General features: G+C 41.5%; 1 protein-coding gene across 1 annotated transcript in view; it reads right to left on the bottom strand.

Annotated features, from left to right (window-relative positions):
- The window catches only part of FAM234B (family with sequence similarity 234 member B), a 1,027,012-nt gene that overhangs the window by 928,184 nt on the left and 82,436 nt on the right, over positions 1-16,392 (bottom strand). Inside the window, exon 3 of the mRNA XM_044087023.1 lies at positions 7,559-7,652. Coding sequence (XP_043942958.1) covers positions 7,559-7,652 — 94 coding nt within the window. The remainder of the gene's footprint in view (positions 1-7,558; positions 7,653-16,392) is intronic.

The following is a 16,392-nucleotide window of genomic DNA, read 5'->3' as shown; positions in this document are numbered from 1 at the left end:
AGTGCCCTTTTAGGCAAAGGGAAAAAAAACTAAACCTACCACCTAGAGATGCAAAAGGAAAAAAACTGAAAGGTGTGTGCTCCAATGCCAGAATCACCTCGGTATGGATGCCTTTCCTGGCTGATAGCAACGTATGGAGCCTGCCTCAAGGCTCAACACAAATTCAGCTTCACACCAGGCTCCCTGAGATCACCCCCAGCGTACAATACAAAATCCGGACAAGGCAAAAAAGGGCATCAAAGACGGACAATACCAAGACCACAAGCAGGTACATGACATATCTCACAAGATCGAGGAGAACATCACCATAGGCATGATGCATCGGAGACCATCGGCAAATTGCAACCATGCTCAGGCCTGCCTAGCAAATTGCTACATATTTTAGTACCTCAGCTCAGGAACCACACACACCCCAAACACCTCCAACAAACACCATCAATTCCACCAAACACCATCATACTAGTTGACTTCATTAATTCCCCTAGAGGACACGGAACACTAAGTCTCACACCACAGCCCAAGCAAAAAGGAATTGAACAACTAAGCCGCAAATGCCATGGGACAATGGTATCACAAACGAGATCCATAAACATGGGATCACTCATCATCGAACATGGGAGCACAATGTTCCAACTTCCCGGAGACTAACCCCTCAACTGGTGAAGGATCGGATCTGAAACTGTCTCCTTTCAGAGTTCTCATCCCCACTGACTTCTAAAAAAGAGCACAGTAAGAACACTCAAAGGCGACAAGTTCCTAAAGACTGGTGGTCTGGGCCGACGGAGGAGGCCGGCGAACAGTGCTGACCAAGCTGGATCCTGCCCCGTGCCACCTACCCCACAACCAGGAGCTGCATGGAGCAAGTAGTCTAAGCAAAACAAGACTCAAAGGCCAAGGCAGGTAAGGTGGAAATTGGACCCCTGACCAAAAACAGAAGAAAGGACAAAACTGCAACAATACACAGATGGGGAACAAAAGTCATAAGACAAAAAAGTACCCCAAAAGTGAAATAGGTCAAGAACTAAGAGCTCTCATAAAATCATTCGAAACAAATCAAGAAAATAAATTCGAGAAATCAAAAAGGCAATCTGAAAGCTATTCTTTAAACCTTCTAGAAACCTAGGAGAAGAACTCCCGAAAACTCTCAAGACTAGTTCAAAAATCCACCAAAAGGAGATGAGACAGACATTGCCAACATACTGGCAAACGTGAGTCCCCCAAGAACTTCTTACTCCCCCAAAGAATATCCTCCAAACTATTGCAGCCCCCCAAGTGACCACCAGCGCCCAAGTGGCCTGCTCCAAAGCAAAAACACAAAATCCATAGGACACATTGGTGTCCCATCAACTCTCTTCCTTCTGTGTGCCAGAATGCAAACCCACAGCTAGGACGCTGTTTCCTCAAAATCTTCTGGGCCCTCACAAAGGCACTACGCGCCTAACCCTGGTCCCACTTCGCGGCGGTGCCTCCACCGACCCTGAAATTACCGGCCCGTCACCGACCTCATATATTAACAAATATGGAGGATGGAGATCATTACTGACAAATAATGCTAATGACCTTAAGGGAAATCATGCACTCTAGATCCAGCAGGTTGCTCTTTTGTCAAAAGAGCCAAGCCATTTTTAAAACTTGATTCGACTTTTTTGAAACGTCCTTGACTTGATATGAAAAACAGTCATGCACAGCCTACCTCGATCTGGCTGGGCCTTCCTTGAATACCCTAACCCCGGGTATCGTTATTGAGAAAAACTCATCGCTGTGTTAACCATCACATTCAGATGGAGTTTGCAAACTGGCATAGTGACCAAAACCACAGGGGTCAAGTTGCTGGCGCCCGTCAGACTCAAAGCCTGTACAAGTGGTAACCACAGCCAGGCTCAGTCTAAGGCCACTTGTTTATCTACTTTTTCTTTTAATTGACTGCAACTGGGTTAAGGCTGACAAGTGACAACAGATGACTGCAAACTGGGTAACCATAATGAAAGCACATCTGACTTCTGAATATCATTCAGAAGGTCTCACGAAGCGGATAACTGGTTGGAGAAACCATGACTAAAGTTAATAAAAGTAGCCATAGTTACATAGGTGGAAAAATGAGGTTACTACAACTGAAAATACAACTAATCCACCTAGCAATCTGGTGAAGTTCCCAGGGAAGCCCAGGTTGATAGATCAGATGATCTGTGTTGACACCCATGTAATGAAAGGATTCGACCTTCATGTATGAATTGCTTCTATTCTGCCTCCAAGGAATCATCTAGTCATAGAGGTCATAGTCGTCACTCAATCACTCATCGGACCAATGAGACACCACATTCGCCCTGAGATCACACTTCTGACCCGACACCCTTGACAGCTGGAGGGCACAAACAGGATAAAGGGTCTCAAAAATCTCAAAATCTCCTCTATGCAAAGAAGAGAGACTCCAGCTCTGATTCTGGTCACTTACACAGAGGAATAGGTGCTGCATTCAAACCCATGATTTGACCCACAGAGCAGATTTGATGAATATGCTTCAAATCAAAATCTATCAGGATCAGGCCTGAGGCAGGGAGAAAAAACCCTACACCCTTGGCTGTAAGGGGACGTGCTCTTGATAGATGGGTCATCACCCAGAACCCTATGTATGGGGAGAAAATCCAGGTACATACTCACTGCACAGAGCTGGGCGCTGGCCTTGTTCAAGAAATCTTGGGATGGGGGGAGGGCAGTATGAGGATTACCCCAGAGTCACATCAGTGTCACACTACCGACAGAGGCACAAAAAAATAGCAATGTAGTTCCCCATACTAAAGGGGTGGCGTAAGCCACAAAACGATGGGCTAGGCTTGTAAATGCCCTCGGGCAGATAGCCTAGTATGAACCTATGATTACTGGACCAGAGGTGGAGATCATCACAGGAGGCAAATAACTAGAGAGGTAAAGGCAAAATAATGAGAAGAGGCTAAGAAGGCACTTGAACTGCAGGCTAGAGACTGCCTTCCCTATCAGGAAATGATAGAGTACAGGGGTTGGTGTTGATGTAATGGTTAAAGTGTTAACATCACGGACGCAAGGCACAGCGTTTGATTCTCACTAAGGGAAGTTGGTTATGCTTAAAACGGCCCACAAAGGCAGCTAGCATAGTACTTACCTATGAACCTATCGGCAAAGATAAATTGATAGGGGAATCGTAAGTGAAAGACTTGCTCTAGTAAGGTTTTTAGATGAATCTAGAACAGAAAATGCTGTTAAAAAGGGATATTTAGTAGGGCATATAAAATATCATGATAACTACAGAAATCAATCAGAGGAGGTTAGAAAAGAATGGGAAGAGAGATAAGATAAGCAATTCACAAGGAAATAACGGGAGGACAAATGCATGGCTCCCAAGTATGCAGCAAAGTCTAGAAGAGGTAGGATTTTTGCTTCTAAATGTGTTTGCATAAGTATTTTTAAACCCCAGCAGACACCAACGAATTTTTCCTCAGGTAGCTGCAAAATGTTGGAGATGGTATTGGGAAGAAATAAGTAACTGGGGACATATATTTTGGGAGTATATTGAGTTGGCAGATTTCAAAAATTCCCACAGATTATTCTGTCAGAAGTACTGGGTGAGAAAATGGGTGCAACTAAAAATAAAATTACATTTTTGAGCTGGGATACAAGATCTGAATTGCCTAGACATAGTAAGGCCTTGCTAAGTTTAATTGTGGAGGCTGCCAAAAAAGAAATTTCTAGAAACTGGAAATCAAAGTCTAAATTAACTGTATTTGAAGTACTAAATATTGTAACAGACATAAAAAAACTGAAAATATAATCTTTAGAAAAGGGTAGGAGCAAATTACTTGGGTAAAAATGGAAACTGTGGGGAACAATACATGCAGAACAATGTTTTGGAGAATGAGTAAAATTTAAGGAAAGGCAAAAACTAAGCAATTTATGTAATGTTGTATTGTTGATATTGATACAAAAAAGACGTGTGATGTATAATGTTTCAACTAGGAACATGTTAATATGGTTTGTTTTCTTTTATATAAATGCATGCTTGCCTGTGTCTTAAGTGATAACTTAATAAAGGTGTTAAAAATCTATAGGTATCGCCATTCAATGCTCAACTAGCTGCTCTAAGCGACACAAGGTATTTGCTCTGTATTTACTGCTTTACAGGGTATAGTTTTACAGACCTATACGGAAAATTTACTTTCTAGGGGTTTGCTACTATACAGGGCTTTGATAAGCACCACTGATCGTTGAACAGCTCCATACAAGCAGGCGAAATTTATAGCAGCACAGGAAAAGCAGAAAACTAGCGAAGGAGCCTGCAGGCCAATAAAACAACTGCACTATTAGCCTTTTTGTGTGTTTTCCAACTCTTAAAAGACCAGGTAAATACCTCTTGCCAAAAAATGAATAAACCCAGACCTCCTAACATAAAAAACACTGAATAAGAGATCCATAAGTGCAATTCTACCACAGACCAATTGAACAACTAGCTGAAAATCCCTTTCTGAAGACAATTTCAAGGCAGTCTTACAGCAGTAACACTGAGAGAAAGAGCATTTAAAAAAATACAGTGAAATGCACAAATAAAAACAAGAAACAGTATACATCACTCAAAATAACTTAAGCATGTACAGTTTAGCAATCAAAAGTACTTAGCATTGCCTGAATGGCACTGGATACAAGACATGCTTGACAAGTCATGTTGCTTCGCTAGGGACGGCTTGCACCTGTCCTGTCTCTGCTTGGGGAAGCTAAGGCTCTCTTGCCACCCTTGTAAAGTCTTTTAGTAAAAAGCTCAAAAGACAATCTTGTGCAGTACTTCAAGAAGAACTGAACCAGGCATCTGCCTATTAAACTTGGTTGATTTTCTTTGAAACAGTCACCAAGGCCTCAGCACTGAAATAAATAGGACATGCTGGAGGGACAGATTCAGTGTCACTGCTAAAAACCTATAAGAAAAACTTTTGAAACACAGTCTAGGGTGCCAAAGCTTTGCTGAGCTCGTGGAAAATGAGCAGAAGATAATATGTAATAAAGGAGATTTATTTAAGAGCAACACTGGTTCATGGGGTGGACACTCACTATCACAGATCTACGGAAAACAATGGGTGGGAAGATTACTTAAATAGCTTACTGAACGGTCAATTGCAATGAAAGAGGGTAGGGACATTTGAAGCCAGACTACCATAAGGGGCAGAGGCCAGAGACACAGCCCTATAAAACCACAGCAGCAAAAAGAGGGCCGAGTTTCAAAGGGTTGGAAAAAGTCAACGAAGATGTAGGCTAGCTAGAGAGGGATCCAGTCAAATAAAACTAATATTGGAGCTCTTTCAGAAACTTTAGCTTAATGTCTCAGTGGTGGGTGGGGCAGAAACAAAGAACAGGGGAACAGGAAGGCAATGGAATGCAACTTCTCTGAGCTACAGGTCAATGACCCAGGTAAGTTAGAAGTTCGGAAACTTTAGCTGAATGTCTCAGTGAGGAATGGGACAGATCCAAATAACAGTGGAACAGAAAGGCACTAGAATGCAACTTTCAGCAGGTTAACAAGCAGAATATAAAACTGTAAAAGCAAAACTGAAATATCAACAACTGTATAAGCAATGAAGCACAAATCCTGGAGTAAAAAAGACAATACTCTCACTACTGTAATTATATTACAGTTTAAGCCACCAGACTATACAGACATTTACCAGTAACACCGTTTATGGAAAATGTAGTAATAAATGACTTAATAAGGACCAAATGTGGCACTAGTTCACAGTTCTTCTAGAAATGTGAATGAAACTACAAGACTAAGGCCCAACAGGGTTTAAAATGCAAACAGCTAGCTTTTACAAGTAATTCTACTTGTAAAGATAGATGTGTTGTACAGGGCGGCCGTGGTGGTGCAGTAGTTAGCATTGCCACCTCACAGCAAAAGGCTTTCCGGTTCGATCCTCGGCTGGGGTGCCTTCTGTGCGGGGTCTGCATGTCCTCCCTGTGGCCGCGTGGGTTTCCTCCAGGTGCTCCAGTTTCCTCCCACATCCCAAAGACATGCTGTAGGTGGACTGGACACTCTAAATTGGCCCTAGGCATGTGTGTGCCTTCTGTGGAGGGTTGGGCACTGGGCTGGCAACTCGACACTGTAAAACTCCACTGCCATTCATGAGCGGACAGGTGATCCGCTGTGGTGACCCCTAACCGGTGAAAGCCGAAAGAAGAAGAAGAAGAAGAAGAGATAGATGTGTTGTATAATGCAGAAACAAAATCTTCCCACAACTGCAAATTAAGGTACAAGACTAAGGTCCCAGAACAAACTGAAAAATGCAAACAGATAACTTTTTTGGCAACAGCATGGAAAAAAGCAGAAAAGTACAAAGAAATATCATCACACAGGTCACTATATAGCTTAAATATTTAAGAATAATTGAAATAAAAGCTTTTTTTTTTCTTTCCTTACTCACAGTTCAGGGCTTTTCACACCTCATGCATGTCTGACACAGTATTGCTGCTTGCACGTGTTTATGTAGGTATGCCTGTGTACCACTGTATTTATCTCTCTCTCTGTATGTGTATATATATATATATATATATATATATATATATATATATATATATATATGGTTTACTATCAAAATGTAGAAAATCAAAACAATTTTCCACCTTTTGATCGATTTCATTATCTGAACTTGGTAATACAGAATTACCAAATTGTCAAAAATGGTAATCATGGAATTGACATTCGAAAACCGGAAGTTCCAATATCGAAACTCCATGTTACTGTACATATTTTATATTCCATTCACTAATGAGGGTTCAAACATTTCTGGATTGGCATTACAGAAACTGGACAACACACAGTCAGCCTCCCAGTTTCACGGAAGTGCCATTCAACATTTTGATAGCAAACCATATATATATATATATATATATATATATATATATATATATATATATATATATATATATATATAGACACACACATTTTATATATATATATATATATATATATATATATATATATAAATATACACACACACACACATATACACACACACACACATATACACACACACATACAAACAAAAGCTCATAGGCTGTCTACCACTAGTTTCCAGTGTTGTTATCACACCTACACTGTTCAACTAAATAAATGCTAAGAAACTGAATACGTTTACAATTAAAGCAGTAACCTAACATGGTGACTGTTGATGTGGTTTATCCAGACTCAAGGCATTTCTTACAGTGCCATGCAAACGATTAATGCAGACAGCCCTCGCACAATCAGTAAGGTAGTAGTAGGGGTAAAGGCTGATTGCACAGTACATCAAAGAGAGGGACAAAAAATTTTGCCTGCAGTGAGAAAAAAAGTTACTGGTGGAGTCCCATATGTATCAGTAATGGGAAAATCTTTACCTATGCAAGTGTCACAAAATAGGGGTTTGAAAGGAAAACTGTCTCTCTAAAGAGAAAGCACTCAAGTCAGTAAATGAAAAATATTTTAATAAAACATTTTATTAAAAATATTTTCCTTTTACTCGTATGAGTATTCTCATTTAGTTTTTTTCTGTGCAGCAACACTTGTTACTGTTTCACTGCTTCTTATATTAAAGGCTGTATCTCTGACTATATCAACATCTGCAATGGACTGAGTATTCAAGATGTACTGCAACTTCGCTAAACTGCAAGAATAATTAAACATATAAAAACTTAAGGTTATTGCAAAAAAATGTAAAGTAGTACACCTAGGATGGCAAAACCCTGATAAAGAATATATACTGGAGGTGTTGATATAATGTCAAATGTACATGTGGAATGAGACCCTGGAATGTTTCATTTGACAATTTACTTATCAAAAAGTAACTGCAAGAAGATATTAAGAAAAAAATACAAGATCCTAAAATGCACGGAAAAAAGTACTGCCGATAAACAGAGGGAGGCATCTGTTAAGATTCCATCATAATCACTTTGTGTAGTCCTAGAAATCCACTTCCTGCAAGAGCAAAAACAAGACGGAGATTAAGAGAAGGGCTACCAAACGGCAAAATGTCTACACCAGAAGTCTTACTACAAAAAGTTAATGGAATTTAACATGCATGCACACCTGGTTGAAAAAGGGAGAGGGGAGATGTCATATGAAGCTTTCAAAAAAATGTTAAAGTAACCAATAAAGCACAGGACAGCACCAACTATTGCTGAGTAAATTCTGGACAAGCCATGCTCTACAAGTGAAAAAGAGGAAGAAAACCTGACTCAGAAAAAATGGGGATGTGCATTTAATGTGACTACAGGTACATGGATAGCATCCCTGAGGTGGTGATGAATTTAGAAAAAGTGGGAGAATTCAACGTGGCACAAAAGAACCGGAAAAGGCATGATGAAGAGGAATAATGAGGTGAGCTCCTCCCTGACAGGGTAAAGTGCACACAAGGTTAGCTGTCCTTATCTGCCACTAATTTCCGCCTGTCTGAAAGATCCAGCATCCAAACCTATTTTATGTATCATTTGCTAACTGTGAAAGTGGGTTGGCTTACGTACCCTTTTTAGCCCTGACCTAGAACAAAAGCCTAGCAGTTCAACTCAAAAGTTTAAAGCTATGACCTGCCAATGAGCTTCATTCTGCAGTCCAGGATTTAATTTCATCAGTCTCTTGTTGTGTACTATGCGAGTCCAGGCAAATCACTAAGGTGGACATTGCACCCTGAGAAAAGTTATGTTGACTGAGTTTACCTGATCAGCAAATGAATCAAATAAAGTACATGGTTAAAACTTTTTAAAGTTTTTTCCTCAGTGAAGGTTTTACATTAATACTGCTACTGTCGCTTATAGGTTCATAGGTTGGTACTGGGCTATCTGCCCGAAGGCATATATTAGCCCAGCCATGTTGTGCGGTATTCACTTCCCCTTTAGTAGTTCCCTAGACCCTTGTACTAGCAGCTAGTACCCTTGGCCCCTATCTAGTAGTGCTGTTGGTGTGATCCCCGGTGTGAACTTTCTGTTACCCATCCACTCATCAAGGTTCCTCTTGAAGAGTGATAGTGAGGGGCTCTGTCTTATGTAGATCGGGACCCTCTTCCATAGTAAGGGAAGTCTCTGCGAAGGGAATCTATCCCTCCAGCATGTTCTATTCATTGTTGTGTTGAGGTTTATATCCCTAGAGCATGTAGCTCAAGTAGATTTGGTTTTGCTAAGATGAAGCATGTTCAACAATTCTGGGTTGGACATGGCTCTGTACTTTAGACAGAGATCGCCTCTGAGAAGGTGGTATGCAACAGAGAACAGTTTTAGCTTTTTCAATCGTGCTGCATAGGGCAACTGTTTGAGGCCAGTAATCCTCTTGGTTAGGTACCTCTGTGGTCTCTCCAGCTGCTGGAGATGTCTAGCCAGGTACATTCCAATTGGTGCATTGTACTCAATAATGGGTCTGATGAGGGAAGAGTAGAGGGGCACCATTACATCCTTAGATCTTGATGCGAACCCTTTCGTGATCAGATAGGTCACATAGAAGGATTTTTTAACCACTTTGGCAACATGGTTATCAAAGGAAAGCTGACTATCTACTTGGGTCCCTAGATCCCTTATTTCTTCTTCAGATTTCAGGGGATTACCTCCTATGTTGTAGTTTGCGGGTACTCTGTTTTTTCCAAAGGGGATTACTACTCATTTGTTTGCATTTAGCTTGAGACCATGGCTTTGACACCATGCATCAGTCTCATTTAGGCCCTTCTGGAGGATCTCCATGTCGGCCGGAGACTCTATTATAGCACCCAGTTTGCAGTCGTCCTCAAACTTAGTCAGCCACAGCCCTTCCGTGCTTGCCTGTACTTCTGAGAAGTATATGCCAAACAGGAGGGGCCCCAGGACAGAGCCCTGAGGCACACCGCTCATTACTGGTCTGGATTCGGACATAGATCCCACTACTCTTACTTTATGGGATCTGTCTGAGAGCCAGTTTGCGATCCATCTTGTGACGTAAGGGTTTATGCCCAGGCTGGTGAGCTTATCAATAATACCTGAATGGGGAATGGTGTCAAATGTTTTAGCAAGGTCAAGGTAAGCCATGTGTACCTCCTTTCCCTTATCTATAGCCTGAATAACTGTCTCAAAGAAATCCACCAGGTTCAGGAGGCAAGATCTGCCCTTGACGAAGCCGAACTGTGTGGGGTCCAGCGACTGGAGGTTCCCAATCTCTCCATTTATGAGTTCCATAATGATTTGCTCCATAGCCTTACAGATCAGACTGGTCAAGCTTATTGGTCGGTAGTTCCCAGGGTCAGCTGTGGCCCCACCCTTGTGTAGCGGGACCACCGTTGCCATGCGCCATTCTATGGGCACATATCCTGTGGAGAGGCTGAGACGGAACAGGGTATTCAGATGTGGGGATAATTCCTTTTGGAGCTCGCATATGACACTGCCCGGGACACCATCTGGTCCCACGGAGGCAGTGTTTTTAGCTTTAGATAGAGCTTTGTTAACCAACGTATCAGTAATAATTGGACTTACACAATTCCCTGGAATGGTAATAGGTGGTGGGGGGGGGGATTTGCACTAAACCTGTCAGCCAAGATGTTGGCAATGTCAGAAGGGTCAGTGTATTTTGTTCCATTTTGTACTAGCTCAGAACAGACCTGAGCATTGCCATTTAGGTTTTTAACGTAGCCATAGAAGGCCTTATGGTTATCCTTTGCATCCTTGGCAACTTTCTTTTCAAAATTAGCTTTAGTTGACTTGATGAGGGCCCTCAATTTCTTACTAAAGCTGATCAGGGATGATTTTTCTACTTTTGATTTGGCCTTTTTTTGTACAAGTCTCCTCCTTTTATTGTATAGTTTGCTTAAGGCCAGGGTCCACCAGACTGGTTTCTTCTTGCTTGAGGAAGGAGTCTTGGATTTATTTGGGACAGCACGGTCCATGCAATCCTGAAGATGCATATAGAGTGCCTTGGTGTAGGATTCCGCATCCTGGATATCATTATCCTTCTGCAAGGGAATAGTGAAGCTTTCCACTTCGGATGCAAGTAGTTTGAAGTTTGCTTTGGAAAGGTTTTTGACTATGGTTTCTTTGACTGGGGGAGGTGGAGGGGTGAGGATGTCCAGGGTTATCAGTTTGTGGTCGGATCTGACCAAGGAGGGAGTGATAAGGTGTGGTACAATGGGCCCATATTTGTGATGATTAAATCCAATATGTTGTCCCCTCTAGTGGGGGAACATACTAGTTGTTCAAGGGTATTTGAATTTATAAATTCTATGAATCGCTGAGCATAGGAGTTGGAACATTGGTAGTTCATCCAGTCTATACCAGGGTAGTTGAAATCACCCAAGATTATGGTGTTGGGTAGGACCTTTATATTTTCCAATGTCTCAAGGAATGCAGAGTGAGCATCTTGAAACATAGTGGGCGATCTATAACCAGCTACGACTTGAAATGTGGTTTTGCCTGCTGATAGTTGTGCATGGATGATCTCTGGGGCATCATGCTGCGCTACTAACCTGGAGATATGAGTATCCTTGATGAATATGGATACACCTCCGCCCTTTGTACTGCGATCCAGTAACTGAGGCCAGAAGGTATGATATGAATTGTAACCTGGCAGTGCTGGGGTGCTCTCTTGAGCCTTGAACCAGGTTTCCGTCACTGCACAAACATCGATTTTCTTCATGCTGAGAAGAGCCACAAGTGTGTGCATTTTGAGGTTGAGACTTCTGGCGTTGAGTAGCATTACCCTTAGTTTTTGGTTACCTGTGCTGGTTACGGTGGTTGGTTTGTCCTTTGAGCCTTGCCTAAAAAGGCACTATGGGGACGGCAAGAGCCTTGGCCAGTATTCGAAAACCTAGGGGTGACAGGTGCAACCCATCTCTGGCAAAACAGCAAGGCTTGTCTATCATGTCATCCCAGGCAGACAGACACTGGATCCCCTTAGAATGACACCAGAAGCTTAGCCAATTGTTGAAATTGATCATTTTGTCTTTGTATTGTGGTATCATTCTAGGTGAAGGTTGTATGCTACTCAAGGTCAGGGTCATACCAGCTTGGGCTACATGATCAGAGAGCTCCACAATGTCTCTTTTTCAAGTAGTCCAGGGAGGAAAGTCTTAGATAATTCACACCAACATGTACAATGACAGCATCATACTTGTACTTGTTCTAGAGTGACCTAAGTGCCTGTGTTATGTGGCGGATCCTAGCACCCGACAGGCAGCTGACAGTAACCTTCTCCTTGTTCAGCCTGGTGAGTGGAACATCCATGTGCCTTACTATAGAGTCTCCTATTACTAGCGTGTTAGGTATGGTGTTTTGCCTTAAGGGCTGTTGTGAGGCACACTGCTGAGGTGAATTATGTGTTTTCTGGCTTGTGTTTGGGGGTGCAGGTTGCTTGCTTGTCTGCTTTGGAGGGCACTGTTTCTTTTTCAGATTGGTACCGAGTGCCTCCGAATATGTTTTTGTGTATTTATGCCTATGTTTTGCCGGTGCTTGTTTTGTAGATTCATGTGTGACAGGTGGTATGATGCAAGTGTGTCCCTTATCCTCTTGACTGTCTGTTACAGTCATGGGTTGAGAGTGCTTAGCATACAGTCTGACTGTGTATTTGCATTTCTCACAAGTGTTTGTGTCTAGAAGTAAGAGGAGAGGGTTGTCTGTATACATGAGGCAGTTGTGACATTGCCTCAGGATGCCCAATTCCACCAGATGAACTGGAGAGTACACCTGAAGCTGACCTCTGGACATGCTTTGAAGAGTAAATTGAACTTAAGTCCTGCGGATGATCGAAGGTCTTATGCTATATTATAATAGTGCTGTCTAGGAAATTTGGGGAATAATAGTGCTGTCTAGGAGATTAGGACAAGTGCTGATTTCTGTTTTGCAAGTGCTGCAATAAGAGCAGCTGATCTGAAGCACTTGAGATGAGGCTTGCCTAGTTCTAAGGGAAAATTTGCAGCGCACACTTTGTGGGGCCGGGAATAGTATACACCAGCTAACTGGTGCTGCCCGACGCTGCTCTGTGTGCAAGACCAGGCAAAAAGAGAGTTGCAGGGTTTTTCCTCTAGATAAGTGAGGAAAGTGAGTACAAGAGCTGTTTTTCTCTAAGCAAGTGAGAAAAGTAAGTACAAAAACTGTTTTCCTCTAGGTAATGAGGAAGATAGAGTGCTATAGTAATTAGTAGCTTATTTGGTGCTTACAAGTTCTGAACAAGTGCTGAGCATGAACAAGCAAATTTAAGTGCTAAAACTAAGAATCTGTATCTGCACTAGATGAGTTACAGGACAGAAACTAGTGCAAATGCAGGCTTTCAAATCAGAAAGTTGAGAGAGATGGAAGAGATTGCCCAAACGGCCAATAACTACAAATTCTGGGCCAGAACCACTACTTATGTGGTAGACAGGTTACCTAGTGCTTACCACTCCCACTGATAAGCTAGAAGGCTTCCCTCCAACACAGAAAGGCTTGGGGGACTCAGAAGCTTACATACAGTACTGGATACAGCAAATCTGCATCTGGAACACTAGTTACTGGAAAGGCTTACAGTTTTTTTTTCCTACAGAAAAGTAGCAAAAACAGTAGTAAAAAACAATTCACATGCAGTGCAAGCTAGCACACTTAAGTATGCAGCAATGTTAGACCAAACACAGTTTAAAAAATGCAATTAAATTAAAAAGGACTAAAAGCATGTGCAGAAAGAGTTTATTAAGTAGAATGTGGTAAAGAGATGGGACTGGGGAGTGTCCCAGTTATGTTCTTGGAAGTAATAATACAATACATTTCATCTACAATGCTGTACGCTTTTTATGCTAATGCATTTGTTTTTGTTGTTGTTTTTCTTCTGGAACTGGTCTACCATTTAACTGCTATATTTTTACAACATTTAAGAGGTGCTTTTATCCTTTGACTCCCATACCTTACTCCATCACTTGACTACCTGTCGGAGAGGATTCAATCTCTGCTGAATTCATCCCCCACCTAACCAATCTCGTGGTTATGCCTTCTCTGGGCTCCTGTTACTGGGGAATAATGAATATGTCTCTTCAAAGCATGAATCTTGACTCTCGCAACATAAAAGCCTCACTAATAACATGGGTCAGTGCCCCTTGACAGGGTACTAAAAGAACAAATAAGAGGTCCTCATTCTGTGGCTAGTTATATGGTTGGAGCGGGTTTAGTTAGACTCATCCCAGTGCTGACATGCTGGCTAGTGCATATCTCCATCTCTCCAGGGTCTCCTCCACCTGTTCCCTACTCTCACTACAGATCACAATGTCATCTGCAAACATCATAGTCCACGGGGATTCCTGTCTGATCTCATCTGTCAACCTGCCCATCACCATTGCAAATAATAAAGGGCTCAGAGATGATCCTTGATGTAATCCTACCTCCACCTTAAACGCATCTGGCACTCCCACTGCAGACCTCACCGCTGTCACACTAACCCCGTACATATCCTGTACCACTCTTACATACCTCTCTGACACTCCCGACTTCCTCATACAATACCACAACTCCTCTCTAGGCACCCTGTCATATGCTTTCTCTAAATCCACAAAGACACAATGCAACTCCTTCTGACCTTCTCTGTACTTCTCCATCAACACTCTCAGAGCAAACATCGCATCTGTAGTGCTCTTTCATGGCATGAAACCATACTGCTGATCACTAATCATCACGTCCCTTCTTAACCTAGCTACTTTGAAAAAAAAGAAAAATCTATTAAAACTATATGACGAGCTCCCAAAATTTAAGAGCAGGATTTCCACACAATATGCATCTTCAGCTGTCTCTTACACTGATAGCATAAATCAAGTGGTGGCAAATCAGAGCCAAATATATTGGGGAACATAAAAACAAACCACTGTGATAGAATGCCGGCACTAAAAGGCTCTTCAAGAAGCTAAGGTAATTAAGGCCTGTAATAATGAAGACTATCTGAAAGATCAGCAAAAATCTAAAAGTTACCATAAAAAGGAAAATTAAAGCAGAACATGAATTAAACTTCCAAAGCCAATAATAATCATAAATCCTTCTTTAACTACATCAGACAATTAAAAACACACTGTAATATTGTGAATTCATTCATAATGGTATTACTGACTCCAACTGTAACTATATTACTCACACTACTATATCTGCAGATAAATTTAGTGCCAACTACAAACTAAAAACAATAAGTGAAGTTACACAAATTTGTGTGTCCCTTCCTTCTCCAAGATTATGATGAAACATATCCAAACTGCTCTCTCTAAAGCTAAAGCCTTCCACCTCTGTGGGCCCTGACAATTTACCTGGTTGCTCAGTCGATAGCTCCAAACACTCTCTTTGAAGCTCTCCTAAAACTCTTCAAATTAAGCACAGTGACAGAGTATGTTTCTAAGGTGTAGAAAACAGCTGTCATTATGTCACTTAGTAAAGGAAGCCTCACCTTGGGTCCTACGAACTACAGTCCCATTATCCTAAAATGCCTAATTTGCAAAACCATGGAACATATTATACCCAATTTCATAAGCTCCAATATAATACATATTATTTTGCTCTAGACCTGTAGCTATATGACTTTTGTCAGAGAGAGTATGCCTTCTTAATTTATAAAACTTTTTAGAGAAAGATGCTGACTCAATAGATAGTGACCATGAAGTTCATACAGCACCCCTGAATCTGGCCATGGCCTTTGACACTATTCCCCATGCCCGAATTTGCAAATAACCTTACAGGTCTAAATGCAGGACTGTATGTTAAAAGATGGATAGCAAACCAGATGACGTGTAATTAAAGCAGCAACTGCCACCTCAAAAAAACAAAAAGGTGACCTAGTGGTGCTCCTCAAGGTTCGGCACAAGTACCCCTTCTGTTCAGCATCTGTTTCATGGATCTCGAAAACACTAACCCAGACATGGCTAAATAAATTTGACAACACAAGCTTGCAGTCATTGGCAATTGCTTATTATCCAACACTATGTCTTTATAGGAAGGGCTAATCTATACAGATCAAACGTGTATCAGAAATGAAGACAATAAGAGCAGCAACAAACAATACTATTTAAGCTACAGGAAGTGATGCAATAACTGTTTGAAAAAGTTTGGCAGGTGCCAAACGAAAGCGCTTATTCTGATTGTGGTAAATTTTATATTATACTTGCAATTAAACTTCTTTCGGTCTAGTCCGTTGTTCGCTGTTTTTTGTGTATCAGAAATGGACTTAAAATGCAGTAAAACATTGTCACCTATGGCAAACCAGTCTTGACATCAGCTTATAGTATAGACAGCACCCTACTCCAGATTAATACAGTTGTCAGAGATATCAGCACCTTCAAAGACAGACTCCTATCATTTGACCATCCTAAAGTAAAAGTAGTGAGAAAAGCCTTCCACCTAAAATAATTAATAATTATCACCACGATAAAAGAAGTTATCATTTCTCTATATTCTGCCCTGATC

Source organism: Protopterus annectens, chromosome 1.part1 (genome assembly GCF_019279795.1).
Source record: "Protopterus annectens isolate FY-2018-M chromosome 1.part1, PAN1.0, whole genome shotgun sequence".
Lineage (NCBI taxonomy): Eukaryota > Metazoa > Chordata > Ceratodontiformes > Protopteridae > Protopterus > Protopterus annectens.
Note: the sequence above shows the minus strand (reverse complement) of the source record. Positions and strands in the feature narration are given on the sequence as shown.